The sequence below is a fragment of the Betta splendens genome, chromosome 7, assembly GCF_900634795.4.
Source record: "Betta splendens chromosome 7, fBetSpl5.4, whole genome shotgun sequence".
Taxonomy (NCBI): domain Eukaryota; kingdom Metazoa; phylum Chordata; class Actinopteri; order Anabantiformes; family Osphronemidae; genus Betta; species Betta splendens.
In genome coordinates this window covers 14200435-14218799 of record NC_040887.2, presented here as the reverse complement: position 1 = coordinate 14218799, position 18365 = coordinate 14200435, and the positions used below count along the sequence as shown (strand labels likewise).

Genomic DNA, 18365 nt, shown 5'->3' with positions numbered 1-18365 from the left:
CAAAAAAGACAAAGCAGACTTTGGTCTAAACTCTGCAGGTTTCTTTTAGCACTTTCATCTTGCTGTTTGTTCTAACACAAAATTTACTGGCAAAGGAAAAAGAACTGACAAGTAAAAGGATCTTTAAAGTAGACTGATAAATCCCTTTTAAATTGACCACTGGATCCAAACAACACAAACGACAGCAGACATAACTACTAAGGATCCAGAACATGGCGAAAACTGAACTTACAAAACATTCTAAAAAAGTCCAACCCAGACAGGTTGGTTTATAGCAGGTAAAACAGACCAAACCAATGCTGATGGAGACAGGGATTTTTGTGATATTAACACACAATGGCCAAACACGTCATATAGAAAGGAAGCAGATTACATTTGTAGCCCCTCTCCCCCAGGCTGCCTTGTCAAGTCCTTTAGTAATGAACCCGGAGTCTGAGGGAGGACGAGTGAACTGGTTCAACAACAGGCAGGACATTCCCACAGGAGACACACATTTCAGTGTTGAGGCAACCAGTAAGTGCTGATTTGATCTTTTAGCTAACCAACCTCTGACATTTCCACAAACATTTAGGGCTGTTGTCTTGGCGACGGCAAGGTCGAGCCTCAAATAGAAACATTATCATGACTGTGATCTGGTGCTGTGAGATGGGAGCATGTTGCTCAGTCGTTATATATCATCGATCTCTGGATGGCCTCCGTCATCCAAGTATTATTAAGAGAAACTCTTAAACAGTTGTAAAAAGGTCCAGGTCAAAACACTTGAATGAAGGAGGCTAAGACTATTTTAGATGCATCTCAATCGAGCGTTTGAACCAGCATCAGGGCATCCAGCTTCACAAATGTGTGAAGCTAAAGCTTTGTGTATCATCAGAGAAATCCTAGTGATGTGCAGGGAATCTGACACATTATTATGTTTATTTGTTCTGCTTTATTATCCTTCTCAGTTACAGGAAATGAAGCACACGTGTGTGTGTGTGTGTGTGTGTGTGTGTGTGTGTGTGTGTGTGTGTGTGTGTGTGTGTGTGTGTGTGTGTGTGTGTGTGTGTGTGTGTGTAAACCTCTGGTGATGTAACTCTAACAAGTTACATGCAGATGATGTCACTGACCGACCGGACGATCTCACAAACATCTGGCTCTTATGGATACACACACACACAGACACATACACACACACACACACACACACATACTGTGATTGCTTTGAATTGTAACAATCATTTCACTTTTTTTTTTTACTCTAAAGTGTGCAGCCAGTTAGCACAGCTCAGCTTAAGCCCCACACATCTACACATTACATAACTGCTCATGTTGTTCGGTCCAAGATGCACAAGACTCTTAGTTTTATTTAGAAACCCCACTTCCTGTACTGTGAGAGCGACATCCAGATCCAGGCTCATGTGTTTGTACTACTGTAAATGTTAGGCCAAAACCAGGTGATGCGTTAAATCAAGGAACTCGAGGAAGGAAATTAGCTTTGCCAGATCTAAAACAAATACGTTTTACCAGGGTGTCAATCAATATCAGTGGAGAGTGGACTTCTAAAACCCTGCAAACAACCCACGAATATTCAGAGATAAGCGCCTAGACAAATTTTGAAAAACCCATAACTTCTCATTGTCCCCCACTCTGGCTTTAACTGCCCCAACTGCTCCACCTCCACCATCTCTCTCCTCCTCCTGTCCTCCCTCCTTCCTCCCAGCAGACTGATGAACTGTAAGCAGAGGGCACAGCAGAGGCCGAACATTCTTGGATCCTGAGCCAGTGCTCAGCTGGGGAGCGCTCCAACACACACACACACACACACACACACACACACACACACACACACACACACACACACACACGTCTCTGCCTCCATGAAGTCAGCGCAGACTTTGACAGAGAGAGACTCTGCCCCCCCTATATTTTCACCAGTTTGATTGAACAATAACAGATAACAGGAAGGAGTGAGATCAGAGGGTTCAGGGAGATGGCGACTACGCTCCGTCTTCCTCTGTCTGGCTTCTTTTCCCTACAGAAAAACGGAGAGGGGCCGAGGATGAGGCTCTGTCCTCACAATAAAAAGATGTGAGTGAATAGGTTCACGGGTGAGGTGACATCATACCTTTAAAATCCCGAGGGCGCGGTCATGACGTGACCCATAAAAAAGCAACCCGGAGCAGAGCGGGGGGACGTCCACCCCCAGCACCTCAGATGCTCTACCCGTTTACCAATTAAGGCTCTCGCTGTGGACGACCGGGAGAGAGAGAGCGATCGAAGAGACGCAGAGGTAGAAAAGAGCACAAGGGCGGAGGGACTATCTCTTTCTTTCCTTTACGACACCAGTACAGCCCATACGCCCATTTCCCCCACTGGGACTGCGCGTGGGGAAGGAGGTCCGGGACCTCTGCAGGACACACACATACACACACACACCCTCTGTGAGCACAGTAACTGCAGGCTGCTGCGCGCACTGGCTTCGCGGACCAGACAGGCACCGGACACCTTTTACAAGATCACGGGCTGCGACTCGCACGTAAGTGTTGATGCTGTGCGGACGTTTCCACTCAGAACTCCTGCGTTCGGGCTGTGAATGAGTGACGCGAGGTTCTTTCTGTCACGTATGATCGCGTTTGATGCGCGTCAGCGCGGTGGAGCCGCGGGGTGACAGGGACCGGCGGTGCCGCTCTCACCGGGCGCCCGCTGCCGCGCGCCGTCACGCGCCACGCCTCACGCGGCGCGAACTTTTCCACCGTCTCTGCGTTGCTGTTTCACAAAGACGAGGGGTGATCTTGGTTCTGTCTCACACCTCGCTGTTGGTTACAGCTCGTCCTATCGCGGCATTCTGCAGATCGAGGCATATAAACCTTCGTGTGGACGAGTCCGTTCACATAACGTTTATTCATGGGACATTGCGCACGAGCTCACAAATCAAGCATCTCGCCGGTGTTGCAATTAGGGGCTCCTCACCAAATAAGGCAATGCGCGGCCACTGGCTGCTGTGGAGCGTTTTAACGGAGGAAGGGGGGGGGGGGGGGTCCTAGTGGTGGCCGCGTGCGCCCCCCGCCGCCGACAGCGGGTCTCACAGCGCGTGTCCCTTGGTCCGGGATGTTTGAAGGCGTTTACCAGCAGCTCCTCGCTTGTAAACAGACAAGGACCTGTCCAGGTTCGCACCAGGTGCTGAACGGGGGGTGGGCTGCCCTTTCACCAAGGAGAGCGCACGTGGCAGTGTGTCAGGAATTACTTTGAATTAAACCGCAACGTGGAATCTTTAAAGTTGACACTGATGTGAATGTGCATATTTAACCGGTTCCTATGAGGGATCACAATTAGATCAGTGCCTTTTTTATGTTAAAGTGAAACTGGTCGTTTCCAACCATTTCCTGGCAGGTGACTCCACACTGAGATCATAACATTCCTGCACCCCTTCGTCTGAAACACAACCGAGAAAAGGCCTGTTTGCAGATTGTAGGCTTCAGGAGTCAGAGTGGTTCTGTAGGTGCAGTCAACACCAGGGGAGGGGTTCCCGTCACCTACTGCGGCCTCTCCTCCGGCATCGTACAAACAGGAGCTCACGGGTGTTGCAGATGAAGGAAGCTGACGTTGCCATGGACGGTGCGAGACGTAAACATGTCCTCGTTTGCACCCTCTTTGCTTCTTCACGCCGACCACGTGCCACCCAGACGCACATGCACGCTGTCTGCAGGAAACTGAGGGTAAAGCAAAGAGGGTGCAACTTTGATGCAATCTGTGCTTCTGACTTGATGTCTCTCTCGCTAACGTGTGGTTAGCGGCGTCGCATGCAGCGATCATCTCGCTTCCTGTACACGACTTGTGGGCAGCAGGGCGTTTTGGGTGATGATGCTGCCGGGCAAAGGGGGGACTCCCCAGCATCAGAAAGTGTTGGCACCACAAGTCTGCGTCAAGTTTACTATCTGATATGAATACTCTTTGAACTTAATGTCTGATGCTTATGATCACTATATACAGCAGAATCCAAGCACTGGATGTTATCACTTTGTGATCACTTTGCAAGTTTATAGTGCTGTTGTCCATTGTAGAATTTGTCTAAAGGTCATGTGTCTCATGCTGTGACCAGTGTAGAATTAATTAGATCTAGAAAAGTAAAAGCATCATATTTCTTGTGCCTTTTAAAACATTCTAACCCTCTTTAGACCGGTACTACACTATTTGTATTATACAGCAGGAGTTGTTGGGTAGGTTTTGCAGATTTAGATTTTGAATAAAATGTGAATGTATGGTTTGTGGAATTAATTTGATGAATGCATGCAAAACATAAAAAGTAGGAAAGTAGGATGTTTCCAGATGACATCCATGTTACAGACAGAGAACCCTGCATGAGAATGAGACTGAGAAGTAGGGAGGAGGACGTGGGTAATTTTAGAAAAGCAAAGATCCCAGAGGACATAAAATCAGTGCCAGATCTGCAGCAGGAACACAACCTGTGTTATCAAGGGTGACCACGAGAGGGCGCCAGATGACCAGCCAGACCGATGGGCCTGGTCCTCAGCTTATGACATATTTTAGCGTGCCTCGGTCAGCTCTTACTGTCTCCGCCCTGTGTTTTGTCTCCTGTTTATTTGGCAAATTCCACTGAAACAATAGCTCGCTCCAGGGCGAACATTTCGTCGGTTTCAGCTCCCAATCATCTTTATAAAGCAGTCTGAAGTTCAGTGCCAGTTCAAGCATGGATGATCACTGAAGCCTCCTGTGTCAGTCTGCTCATTAGGTTTATACTGTACCGATGGCCCGGCCTCTAAGCTGTTAAGTAAGGGAAATTGTGAAATAGAATAAATTACACACCTAGAGAGAACAGAGTTGAAGTGCTTAAGCTATGTGACTCTATTGTTCTATTGTTTTAACCGGCCCAATAAGTGTAACGGCCTGCTGTTGCCAGACTGTGTGCGTATGTGTGTTAATAAGGCTCTTTTATTGGGGTGTTATTAAGTTTGGGGGCTCCAGGGTTGTTATGGGGGTGAGGGGCATTCTTGAGATTCTCCCCTGGCCAGACACACATACACACACACACAAAGGCAAAGCATTCTTGATGGCTGCTGGCCACACTGTGGCTCCTGGCACTGAGCTCCTTATTTAGTCAAAAAAGCTGCAGCGTCACATCTCTCCCTCCAGCTTCAGACTCCGTTGTCCTGTTATTCACAGGAGGAAACGACTTGACAGACACGTTACAGCAAAGAGGAGCCACGGTCACTAGGTTTGCATTTGTCACAGATTGTAACATTCGCGTTCAGAGACGTATGAAAGTGCATGAGGTTGGCTTTAAACGCTGGGTCCTGATTATAATGCAGCTAAAAGACAGAGCCAAAGCCATAATATCAGTCGTGGGTCGGCTTATGTTTCAGCGGTTTCTGCATTTAGTGTGAGCATCATTCAAGTTTAATAGGCACAGGAAAAACTACAGCTCTCCTAAAAGCTACAAGTAGAACAATGGAGATTTCAAGGCTATTATACTTCTGCTGCACAACATTTTCTATCCCCCCCCCCCCCCCCCCTTTGTTTTTCACCTTTACAATCTGTGGCTCTGCATATTATGAGCAAAACTATAATACACATAAGAAAAGGAGAGAGGCAGTTTTACTGGAAGCAAGGAAGAAAAAAATGAACAGCCTGCCCCTTCGCAGCCTCTGCAAGAGTTGGAGAAAGTGCCTGGTGCCATGAAGCTGTGAGTCTGTCATTAGTCGGTCCTACAGCCTGTACAGCGTGTGATCTCACTCAGCTCTTTGCTCAGTACGTGACAAACAAACTAGAGACAGACACAGGTGGTGTCTGGACTCTCTAGAGACAGGGCTGCGCGCGGCTCAGTAACATCACCAGAAAAGTATAATATCAGGCTGTATGTTTGGAGAATATGTGGACAGACTTCACCGATTAAACAGAACCCGGGACCTTATGAGGAGTCCCACGTTCTGCTCAACTTTCGGTTCCCTGGGAGCCTGAACTACACACAAACGTGCTTAGTGTCAGTCTCTTTGTGCATCTGGCATCATATCGCGTCCCGAGCTCTCACAGCAACCCCCGCTTGCCTCAAAAGCTGCAGATTTAGTCTAACTAATGATGGGATGGAGGATAAAGGACAGGGTCGCGTGTTTTGGTGCGGGATCACAAACACTGTGCTGCATTCAAGGACCTGGCCTTGTTTTCTGCTGCGTCTTTATCGCCCAAAGGGCACTAAACGTCAGTTGCTGCGTGCAGTCCCCTTCGTCACAACGACTGTATGTTGACTGTGCGTTTCTGCTTGCTGCTTTGGACACTAACATCCCTCACATGTTCCAGCTCAGAGTCGCGCTCCAGCTGCGCCACACTAACGCGCGTGGCCGCGCTGCAGCCCGGAGCCGCCTCGTTACATCAACACCGTCACTTTGTGCCACGAACATGCGAAACAGCTCCCCGCTCGTGCGCTCTCGTGCCACAATCTCCTCCTTTTTCGCGAAAGGTCTGTCTCCGGGCTACGAGTTACTCTCTCATCCTCACCCTCTGCCTTTTTCTCTCAAACGCAGATAAACTAGAGAGCGAGCGAGAGGAAGAGGGAGCGGCCACGCGAAGTTGCACGGACTCCGCCCAGGAAAAAAGCCAGCGAACCGAGAGACAGCCGAGACCATAAAAATGAGTGGTTCCCACCCCCGGTCCTACCAGAGCGCCGCGCCCGCTCCCAACGCTCTCGCCACGGACAAGGACGCAGAAATGCCCGCCACGGAGAAAGACCTCGCCGAGGACGCGCCGTGGAAGAAAATCCAGCAGAACACCTTCACCCGCTGGTGCAACGAGCACCTGAAGTGCGTCAACAAGCGGATCGGCAACCTGCAGACGGACCTCAGCGATGGCCTGCGGCTCATCGGGCTCCTGGAGGTTCTGTCCCAGAAGAAGATGTTCAGAAAGTACAACCAGAGGCCCACCTTCCGCCAGATGCAGCTGGAGAACGTGTCGGTGGCCCTGGAGTTCCTGGACAAGGAGAACATCAAGCTGGTGTCCATAGGTGGGTGGGTGTGATGAACGGGCGCCAGTGCGCTTCACTTTGACGTCTGTCCTGTCACTAACTGGCGGCGTCTCCGTCGTCCCTGTGTACGTTTAACCTCCGTGAGCAGCGTGTGCGCAGGGCTGCTGGAAAAAAGTTGAGCGTGTCGCTGCGCACACGCAAAAAAACATAACCTTGTAAAAAAAAAATAATAATAAAAAAACGAGGCAGGGGGGCGCAACCACGTTCGGGCTTTCCTCCCGTGGAAGCTGGTGGCCGAGCTGCCACCGGGTAGAAAACGGGTTCTCCTCCAGGGTTCGGGGACGGACGCGGCGCTTTGTCCTCCTCCGTGGTTTGGGGAGGGGGTCTGACGGAGCCAAAGGGGGCCCCACGCCTGCACTGCTCCTGGCCTGCGCCGAGCGGGGCCGTTCCCAGACAAACTTTGTGGGCCAGGATGTAATTCAGGCCTAGTAGATTTGGAGAGCTGCACACAGAGAGAGAGAGAGACACACACACACACACACACACACACACACACACACACACACACACACACACAGGGCTATTGTCTGTGCTCATGTCGTGCGGTGGGCCACTCTGAGTCTCCACGGCATTAGAAGGAACTTGGCTCGCACTGGGTGACATAAAACTGGGTTTAATGGGCTTTGCCTACATGCAGCTGCACGCCTGCCCACAGCACTGTGCTTTCTGAGCTAGTTACCGGTGCTGATAGTTTAAAGCTGCTTTCAGCAGAGCCACGTAAGAAATGTGGCGCTTTAGAAAACGTTTGTCTTCTATTCTGATGAATAAGCAGCTCAGAGGCTCCAGGGCCCTTGATGGACCTGGCCTCCATCTTGTTCGGTCTCCTGGACTGTGACTAATCCCACTCCGCACACCTGCAGTAAATGCAGTGTGAATCAGACGCGTCCCGTCTGGGGGAACGTCCGACTCACGCCACTCAATCCAGCCTCCTGCTGAAACCAGTGGTGGAGATGACACCGGTTGAACAAAGCATGGAACTTCATGTCGCCAGAGAGCAGCTGGAGCTGCGGGCGGATCCCAGCATCGGTTTATCACCGGTTTATCATGACGGGGTTGGGCCGTGTGAAATGACACCTTTCCGTGTCAGAGCGTTTTTTCCCATTTCCGGGCTTGTCCGACCTGGATGCCAGCTGATCTGCCCCGTTAGCGCCCAGTACCAGGCGCCGCCGAGCCGTCCTCGGCGCCGCCTGCTGACTCACCCTCAGCCCGGCTGCTCCTCGTGCGTAATTTTAATCTGAAGATGAGAGAGCAGCCCTCTCTCCTCTCTCACTTCCTCCTTTCCTTGCAGAAGACGGACACACCCAGCCAGCAACCCTCACCACAAGTTGCCAAACTGCCATATTCTCCGCAGGATGCCCAAGGCCTTCTTGTCCTTCTCTACTTAGCTTTTACCACAAATTCTATTTTCACGACATTTTCAGCAGCTCGATTAATATTCTTTATTTGTGACTTTAGATTTTTTTGCCGCGGAGCCTTTGTGTCCACACCCCTTTCATTTCTCCTTTTACTTGTCTGAAGTGTTGATACGAGACACTAGCATCTCTCATGAATCACTCAAGATGAGACGGCGAATTTGGTTCACGGCAGTGGAGCAATTCACACATTAGAGAAGCTTAAGATTCCACTGACAGAAGCTCTGTTTTCATTCGGCTTCTTTCTTCCAACAAAAGAACAGTGTAAAATGAGAATTTGTGGCTTTGCAGGCAGTTATGTGCCAGTCAGTGGCTTCCTCAACGTAAATGCCTGCCACAAAGGTCTCCCACTTGCCCAATTATACAGCTTGCCAAATTTTGCCCATATTTAGTTGTGTCCATCTTCACATATAATTTATTACCTGGAGCCAGCCGCTGGACTGCAAAGCTACTGCAACCGAGCTGCCACTTAATACCAGCCCTGCCAAAATACTTGTTTATCCTTTATCTGTGGTCTGCTTCCTCCAGCTTTAATGTCAGTGCTCTAAGGTGTCATTAGCATCCTAGAGAGGAGGGCTATTATTTGAACGGTTGTGTGTGTGTGTATATATATATATATATATATATATATATATATATATATATATATATATATATATATATATATATATATATATATATATATATATATATATATATATATATATAATATTATGCCTGCAGCCTCTGTTCCAGTCTGTCAGCAGCCCAGCCCAGACTTTAAACTTTAAATCTGCTTTATCTTTGCTTGACTGAGCCTGCGCGCTGCTTTCTGAAGCCTTGGTCTGGCAGTGGTGGTGCAAGCGTCATGACGGGGACCGTGAGCAGAGCTGTGGCGTAACTTCGTACCTGGCTGCTCCCGTCTCTGCCTCGGAGCGCAGGCCTGCAAGTTGAGACAGATGTCTGTGTGGCAACAGCCCCACTGCTGTTACATAATGAAATATGTTCTGTGTTACTTAAAGGACGTAAATGTACTTGATCTGGAGCAAATATCCTGGTGCTGTTGAAAATATCTTAGAAGCAGCCATGGGGCCTTTGGTTGGTTCTGCTCACTTAGGTTTTGATGCTGTTGAACTTCTACTAAAGTTCTACTTGAGCTGGTGACAGATCGAGATTGGTTAAAATGTGCATCAACTGGAGGGAATAACTTGATTAGCAAATATTGGCGCAAGTGACACAACTAAGTCCATCGTTCTGCACTGTGCAGTATAAAGGGGCTGCTTTTCTGTCATCCAAGCCGAAGATTAGCCGATTTCCCTCAGGCGAAGAGGGGAAAAAGTCTGCAGACTTATCTTAAATCTCATAAAATATTGCAAACATAGCAATTAGCTACTGTTCGTACTTACGATGTTGCCGTTCAGGCATGGAGTGTTTTGCAAATGTGTGTTCAAATTGGCCATTTATTGTGAATTAAAAGTGTGAATGTGTCATGTAGGAGAAGCAGGAGGAGCCTGTTGTCTCCTCGCTGCAAGGCTTCGTGTGCAGGCCATCTCTGTGTGTTGGTGCGGATGCAGGCTTTGCAGGAATGAGCCCGATTCACTGGAACTGCCTCTACCTGATTCCAGTGGCCCCATGTGCTCCCTGATAAAGTTACTTGACCACAGCAGTGAACGTCTCCGATCGGCGGTTTTACTGAGCGTGTGCGTGTATCAGCGGCGCTTCGGACGCTTTTGCTTTCAGAAGCAGCGTCGCTGTGGTAGGGGAGGCAGCAGCGTTGGCCGGGGAGCGAGATAAGCGGGACGCTGTAGCCGCTGTGGGTCAAAATGAATCACTTCCTGCCACCTCGTTATCACCAGCGTGGCTTCCTGGCCGTCGGACTGGACAGTGCGGAGCAGAGTTCGCTCAGTGCAGTGGCATTCGGACTATGTCATTACATCAGAGCTGGAGCCGGGCCCACGCCTCATGTTCACACAGAACAGGCACATATAACGCGATGCATTCTTCAAGATGCTCATAAAAACCTGCAGGAAAGTGAGACTTTTAAACCAAACGACTCCGTTTCCTCAGTGTGAGGAGGTTCTGTTGTGTTTTTTTTTCTGGCTTTGCGTTGCAGGCTTGAACCTAAAAACACAAACTCGTTGGGAGGGGATCGACTTTTCCAGGCCCCGATCGTTCCTGCCAGGCCAATAACTATCAATTACTTGCAAGCCCAGACTCTGCTCTTATGGTTGATCACTCGGATGGTTCCAGGAAACGGGCTGTTGATTGAAGCCGCATGGCATTTATTAAACCTCCTCATTCATCATCTCTGTCCTCCGCTGCCTCTGTCTCAGCCTCCTCCTACTTGTTGCTCCCTGTTCTCATTGTGCTTCTCGTTTTTCTTTTTTTTTTTCTTTGCTTGCTCATCCCCTTCAGCCTTCATTCTTAACTGCTCTCCTCACCCTGAACATATCACAACCCATCCTCAGCTGGTGCTGTTGTCGGTGCGAGATTTAAAAATGTCCCACACAGCATTTTTCCCTGCCTTTTCCTTTTTTCTTTTTCTTTCTCCTTCTCCTCTTTTTCGCCTCTCCGCCCCCTTCGCTGCCCTTGTCCCGTCTTCCCTCCTCCCTCCGTATGTAACCAGAGCCCAGGGAATGGGAGGGAGGCCAAGTTCCAGTTTGCTTCTGCCCTTTTAAGGCTAAAAAACCAGGAGGAACTTTTTTTTCCAGCGGCGGGAGCAGAGAGAGGGGAGGGAAGGCGGATGCCTGGAAGGAGTAGAAAGGAAGAGGAGGAAGTGTAGTAGCTCCAGTGTGGCCTGTTGCATAGAGTTCAGGGAGGGACGGAGGAAGGAGGAAAGGTGGGAGGGAACGAAAGGAGAGCTCAGATGTTTGATGCTCAAAACCAAGTTCTGAGTCTTTACAAAAACTTATGTAATATTTTTGGGTTTATTCAAATTTCATTTTGTGTTGTTTATGTTTTTATTAGGAAATGGATGCTAAGGCTGTGTGAGGGAGAGATAAGGGGACAGGAATGTGTGACACTTCCTTGCTGTGTCCTGTTTTACTGGGTTTTGGTCACACTGACTGCTCCCTCAGTTTCCAGGCGTGTGTGAGTTTGTGTCGATGCTTCACCGCCAGATCTTAGTCCTTAAATCATAAAGTCTTAGAAGCCGTCCAGTGCTAATTTTGCACATACATGCTCCGTGTTCCCACTCATGACAGAGTATGTAGTTAACTCAATCCGGCTGTTATGACGGTTGCACTTGCACCCATTATGCTGCTCGTCCTCAGGAAGGTCACAACCATGAGGGGCCGGTGTATGTCCTGGACAGGTCGTCACTCCATCACAGAGCCACGTGTACACTTAGTCAGGTTAACTGGAATCAAAAACCTTACACAGCCTAAACATGCAGTTAAATGGTAACCCCCAATGAGCAGCACTAGCAGGTGGTGGAGGAAAACTCCCTGTAGTGCAGGAAAGTGGCTCAGGGTGAGCAGCAAATAAAACATGAGCAGGTCACTTGGATGATGATGATTCTTGTAGATGGCAAAATTTTGAATTATTTTGAAATAATTGATGAAAAAGTGTCAATAAGAAGACTGCCATTCATAAAAGCATTTAAATGCATAGAATGTGAACTAACATTGATAGTAATCACAAAAGTCTGAGTGATGGACAGCTCAGAGCATGATTCAGAACCGTCTAGACCTGCTCCTGTTTCATCCCTGGATTTAACCTAATCCAGCTGCTGTAGTGTAACATGAATGTTGTGGAACCTCTTCCCTCGTTATCGCCGTCCTTAGCTCCTCCCCCCCTCTGTCCCCCTCGGGCTGGGATTGGGGTCATTGCAGGTTAGGGGTTGCGATGAAGTCATAGTGATGTCACATCTGCGGGGGGGGGGTGGGTCGAGCCAGCAACGAGCCAAACCAGTGAGTCATGGGAGTTCTGGGGACAAAAGGAGGCATGAGCCCCAGACACACACACACTCTCCATGCAGTGGCCTCATCGCTGTCTCACACACGCGATTATTTGAGCTGGTCCAACCGGGGTGGGGGTTATGAGTCAGCAGAGGGGGAGTCCGTGGCACTCTGTGTCCGTATATGGACTCGGTCAGGCTTGGTGCGCTGTGGTCTACCGGGAATGTTTGCAGATTCCAAGCATGTTTAGTGGCTTTGTGTGTGAGACAGGAATCAAAAACAACGCATAACATGCTATCGGAGCATTTAAGCACCAACGATACAGGAGGTGGTGCGGAGGAAGGTCCCCATATGTGAGATGAGCTGAGCCAAACAGCTGATCCTGGACCTCTCCCCCCGTTGCTCTTGTGCTGAGGCGTCTGTGGGACACACCTGAGCTTCAGCTGAGCTGCATTCCTGCTGCAGGCCCCGACTCGCGCAACGCACGCACACACTGTTCGCTCCTTCCTATAAGGACTAATAATGAGTCATAGCTGTCAGTCAGTTTTATCTCTGTCCTCAGGCAGCACTTCTGTCTCTCCTTTACGATCACGCTTTCCCGTCTCCTCTGCGTCTTGGTTTCCCTCGTGTCGTCTGTCTCATTCCTGAGCACAGATCGTTACCACGTGGTTGCTATAACCATCCAGCTCGCTCAGAGTTCCCATGGCAGTGGTTCAGCCAAACAGGCCTTTGGTCTGACCCGGCTCCGTTTCATTGATGTGCGGAGTGTGTTTTTCCACTGGGAGCAGACATGTCATGGATCACGGGGTTGGCAGCCCGCGGGTACATGTCTCTGTCGGAATGTGGATTCTGACAGTAAGCCAGCAGAGATGGACGGGAGGATGTCCAGATGTACTGCATGTAGAGCTCCTTTTAATTTAAAGTCAAGCATGAACCCGTTTCAGAAGTGGATTTCCTTTGTCCTCTCAACCTCCTCATCGTGCAATAGCTCCTGCTATAAACACCATCCTAAGATTCCTGCAACTGCGATAACGAAACATCTGAATAAAGATAAATTCTCATTTTCTAACTTTATTCTAGTTTTCTCTCAAGCCATATCATGAGGAAGCAGAACATAGATAGTGATCCGAACTGTCTTTTGAATCTGGACCATAACACAACCCTCAACCCCATTATTGGGTCTTTAACTGTGTTGAAATCAGCATCAGCTAGAAAACACACAGGCACTGCCCCACCCTCACCTCAAGGCTGGACCTAAGCAATCATCCCTTCTGATCAACATCTTCTTGTGCAACATGTGTGTGCAAGCTGTGGTGGTAATAATGGTGTGTGTGTGTCTGTGTGTGTGTTCTCTTCTTCGTGCCTGGGCTAGCATCTAGTTGCATCACTTTCTCCTGTGCTTGCAGCTGTGGACTCATCCCTCAAATATAATGTATGTCAACCAAATATGGACTGCGGGTCAAATGATTGAATAAATGTTTTATCATAATGCAGATAAGAGTAGGATCAACAAAGTGTATTGAAGCTATTTATTTCTGCTTAGTGTAGTTCTGCTTCTATTGTTCCCATCTGAGCACTTAAATATCTCCCACAATATGATTTATATTGAAAATTCCCTTTTGATTCACTGATGTACTTTTGTGTAGATCTTCCTAGTTTACTCAGATGGAAATGTTTTGTCATTTGTTGAAACGGATATTAGTCAGTTAGGGACACAGAATGTAAATCATAATAAAAGTGTGGCAAGACACAATTGTGGCCCTTTAAGGCTTATCAGGCAATTGGTTCCATCTGGAATGAAGGTTAGAAGTGACAGCTGTTTGAATCCTGAAAACAGAAACATGAATTTGAAGCCAGCAGCAACGCTCCTGCCCAAACCCCACTGGAGGTGAAGATGCTCAGTCCTGCCTCAACATGAAATCTTAAATTCTTGTGTGTTTATGCCTTGATGTGGTTGCTGAAGCTCACATCTGAAGACAAAGCTTTCCAACTTTCCAACAACATGTCTGTATAGATCTGGAGTCAAGCTGCAGTTTATTTATTAGAATCTGCAGCAACAGCAACAAGCTTCAATCTGCACTTACGACTGTGAGCGGCCTGAGGCCAGAACGAAATCTGAACAAAAAGTCATAAAGTGCTGTGTTAGAAGTAAATGTATATACTGTGACTATCAGTGAATGTTGTGTGGTTTCCAGGTATGCATCCCACTCCTCCACAGAGATGTAGCTGTACATTACGTGATGGATAGGGGAGACAATCCTCAGGGAAACCTGGAACGTAAAACACAGATCATTACAGACCTTCATCTTGAAACACTGACCTCAAAAGAAAGTTTAAAGATCAAATAAGAGCTGGAGGCGTCCGTCACACAGCTTTGCCTCCTCTGCTTTCTTTAAGGCATTTCTGACCTGACCTATTTGCACGAGGAGGTAGGGCTACAATGCAAAATCATCCTAGAAATGGAACTAATGCACTTTCTGATAAGAGTTGAAAATCCTGGTCATTATCTTTTATCACCCTAAAGTGCCTGTAAATAAAGTAAACTGCCTCTTTTCTATGATTGGAATAGGATTTAGAAATAACTTCCTGCTTTTCTGTCTCTCCAGATTCTAAAGCAATCGTTGATGGGAACCTGAAGCTGATCCTGGGTCTGATCTGGACCTTGATCCTGCACTATTCCATCTCCATGCCCATGTGGGATGAGGAGGAGGAGGCTGCCGATGATGGCAAACAGAAGACACCTAAGCAGAGGCTGCTGGGATGGATCCAGAACAAGCTGCCCGAGCTTCCGATCACCAACTTCAACAGAGACTGGCAGACTGGCCGGGCCCTGGGTGCCCTGGTCGACAGCTGTGCTCCAGGTGAGTTCTGCTGTGGAGGACTGAACTTTGTACGGACAGAAACCTGCATTAACAGAAGTACTAAATGCTACCCTGAAACGCTGACCCCTGCATTTTTGACATACTTGAAGCCGAGGTTCACGGCCGTGATGTTGTGCAAGTATTTGCCTTCACAGCAGCATAGTAGGTGAGTTTAGGCCTGCGCCTTGGCGTCATAACTCTCCCTCTTAGACGGCGATTGACAGCTGCAGATGTGCGGCCAAGTCGGGGCAGACGTACGTGCGTAATTCGCACCGGGCTGAGCTGGACGGATGCGCAGGAGAGGAGGGATTTAGGAGAATGAAAGTGAGGCATGAGGAGGTTTCTGTTTACATGAGCAGGATGTTTGGCATACCTGTGGCTCACCAAACAACCTTAAGTCTGAGATAAGGATTCAGGAGCTTTGATTCTTCAGTGAAGGCTTCAGTGAAAGATATCTACTGTAACAGTGTCCAGAAAACACAACCCTCAGACAGCTCATTGCCAGGATACGTTGGAGCCAAAATAGGGGGAGTGTGAAAACATCCGATGGATAAATTCAAGGGCAGACGTGTGAAGGAGCCACGGAGGCGGACATATGACCCTACACCTAATTACTGCTGCAGATTCACCTTCAAATACAGTTTGGTTGTGTTTTGCACACTCCATATATCTGCTGCTGTAGGGGACTTGGGAGTCAACATCTTGGCTCCAATGGGACCTTCTTAGCAAGGCCATGTTATGCTTCTGGTAGTTAAATCAAGTTGCTGCTCTCTTTCCTGCAGGATTGTGTCCTGACTGGGACCAGTGGGATCAGACCAAACCAGTGGACAATGCTCGTGAGGCCATGCAGCAAGCAGACGACTGGCTGGGCATTCCACAGGTAAAACAAAGTAAAAAATGCATTCTGGAAACGATGAAACCAACCTGAGAGATGCAGTGCGTTGCTCTGTAACGTTTGTTTGTTTGTCAAACATCTCATTTACAAGTTTCACATTTTATTGGGGAAGGTTTTTGATGGAATTCACCAAATGTAGTTTCACTGCTTCTCTTTGGTTGGCGCCTGTGTTGGCATGATTGGCACAGCATAGCGTGCCTACAGTTGGTTCTGTGGTCATGAATGTTTCCGTTTCGAACTCTGCTTCTGCTAAAAACTGGCTTTGTCTCTTCCCCTGCTGTCTTTGTGGGTTGTAAAACCAGACGGCTAGCGTATCTGTATGACTGGGGAGCCGGCTGGTTGCTTGTTTTTGTTTCAGGTACTTTTGCGAGAGCTGGGTTTGTGGTTTTAATCACAATCACGAGACATTCAAGATGATTTTTTTTTTTTGGTAATCGTCCCCATGGTGACGGACCATATGCTGCTTTAGGGTTGGACAGTGTAGCCTCTCTTGTGGTTCACCAGCATCTACCCTATCGTATAAAACATTTTTATTGTTTCTCAGGTGATAACCCCTGAGGAAATCGTCGACCCCAACGTGGATGAGCATTCAGTCATGACCTACCTGTCCCAGTTCCCCAAGGCTAAGCTGAAGCCTGGCGCACCTCTCCGTCCAAAACTGAACCCCAAGAAAGCCCGCGCCTACGGTCCAGGTACGCACAGGCGCACTTATGCGGACAGACTTCACTCAGGAAATACAGTGTAGCTGTGCTGAGCTGTGCAGCTGGATCAGTTTAGATCCAGGGGGGTTGACATGTTTACAGCCATGGAACCAAAAACTGTGATGCGGTCCAAGAGGCTGGAAGCATCGATTTACTGTAGTTCTGGAAATGTGAGACCGATCCTAAACATCTCGCATTAAATAGAAATCAGCCATGCCAGTGATTCAAAGGATGTTTGGAATAAATCACTCTCGTGTCCGCAGGAATCGAACCTGTGGGTAACGTCGTGATGAAGAAAGCTACGTTCACAGTCGAGACCATCAGCGCAGGAATGGGAGAGGTGCTGGTTTACGTAGAGGACCCAGCAGGACACAGAGAGGAGGTGAGACGCCAGAACACTTGGTTTATGTGAGACATTGTCTAATTAACTAACCCAAAGCCCTTTGTTCTTTAGGCCAAGGTGACAGCCAACAATGACAAGAACCGCACCTACTCTGTGTTCTATGTCCCTAAAGTCACAGGAATGCACAAGGTCAGCAGGCTTTGATTGCAAAGACTGAATTTACGTGACATCAGCCTCCAAGTGGCCGGATGAGCTAAATCCTCCCGTCTCTGCTTTGTAGGTGACGGTGCTGTTCGCAGGGCAGCACATCTCCAAGAGCCCGTTCGAGGTGGAAATCGGCATGGCTCAGGGGGACTCCAGCAAAGCCACCGCCCAGGGTCCAGGTCTGGAGCCCTCGGGAAATATCGCCAACAAGGCCACCTACTTCGACGTCTACACGGCAGGTAGCGCCGCCAACAAGCTGGAGAGAAACCTGCATGGGTGCGTTTTATTGTGAGTTAGTCATTAGATCCTTGTCCTGTCTGTCACTTATCTGAGGTGCCGGTGTTGGCGAGGTGGAGGTGGTGATCATGGATCCTGCTGGCAAGAAGAACACGGTGACGTGCACCATCGAGGACAAGGGCAACAGTAGCTACCGCTGCACCTACAAACCGGTCCAGGAGGGCCAGCACACCGTGTTCATCACCTTCGCTGGCGGCCAGATCAGCAAGAGCCCCTTCACAGTCAACGTGGGAGAGGGTAGGAGTCACGCTCTGATACTCTGGCAACATGACCTCCAATGTTTCCTCTGTAAATATCCCAAATGACGGGAATAGACACTGTTTTTAAAGCTTTTTTCCTTTTCTGCTGCAGTGTCTAATACTTTGCTGTCTCTTCCTGCCACTCCTCTGGACGCTTTGCCCCCCCCCCCCCCCCCCCCCCCCCCCCCCCCCCTCTCTCTCTCCCTCCCCGCCTTTCTTCTCTTCGATAGACGCTTGGTGGTATCTGTCCTCTCTCTGGAACAGCCTCTTCCTTCTGCTGTCATTTCCTGTTTCCTGGGATCTCTACTGGGTACCTGCTGTGTTTGTGTGTTGTGTATGCATACGTGTGTGTGTGTGTGAGTGTGTGTCTCTTATGATAACAGTCTGTGGGAGAGTCCACGGACGTGCACGTCTTCATGGGTGATTAACTTGCCTGTGTGTCTTGTGGAGCTCTAATCTCAGTGACTCAAACATTTCCACCACGTCATCTCCTTTTTAGGACACTAGAGAACGTACACAATGA

General features: G+C 48.7%; 1 protein-coding gene across 3 annotated transcripts in view; it reads left to right on the top strand.

Annotated features, from left to right (window-relative positions):
• Nucleotides 1–2376: 2376 nt before the first annotated feature.
• The window catches only part of flna (filamin A, alpha (actin binding protein 280)), a 30937-nt gene continuing 14948 nt past the window's right edge, over nucleotides 2377–18365 (top strand). For all 3 annotated transcript variants that reach the window (XM_029155870.3, XM_041071509.2, XM_029155868.3), the window contains exons 1-9: nucleotides 2377–2515; nucleotides 6516–6991; nucleotides 14909–15163; nucleotides 15946–16043; nucleotides 16603–16750; nucleotides 17023–17141; nucleotides 17214–17291; nucleotides 17383–17545; nucleotides 17640–17840. In XM_029155870.3, the coding sequence (XP_029011703.1) occupies nucleotides 6622–6991; nucleotides 14909–15163; nucleotides 15946–16043; nucleotides 16603–16750; nucleotides 17023–17141; nucleotides 17214–17291; nucleotides 17383–17545; nucleotides 17640–17840 (1432 nt within the window). In that variant the 5' untranslated portion in view covers nucleotides 2377–2515; nucleotides 6516–6621. The remainder of the gene's footprint in view (nucleotides 2516–6515; nucleotides 6992–14908; nucleotides 15164–15945; nucleotides 16044–16602; nucleotides 16751–17022; nucleotides 17142–17213; nucleotides 17292–17382; nucleotides 17546–17639; nucleotides 17841–18365) is intronic.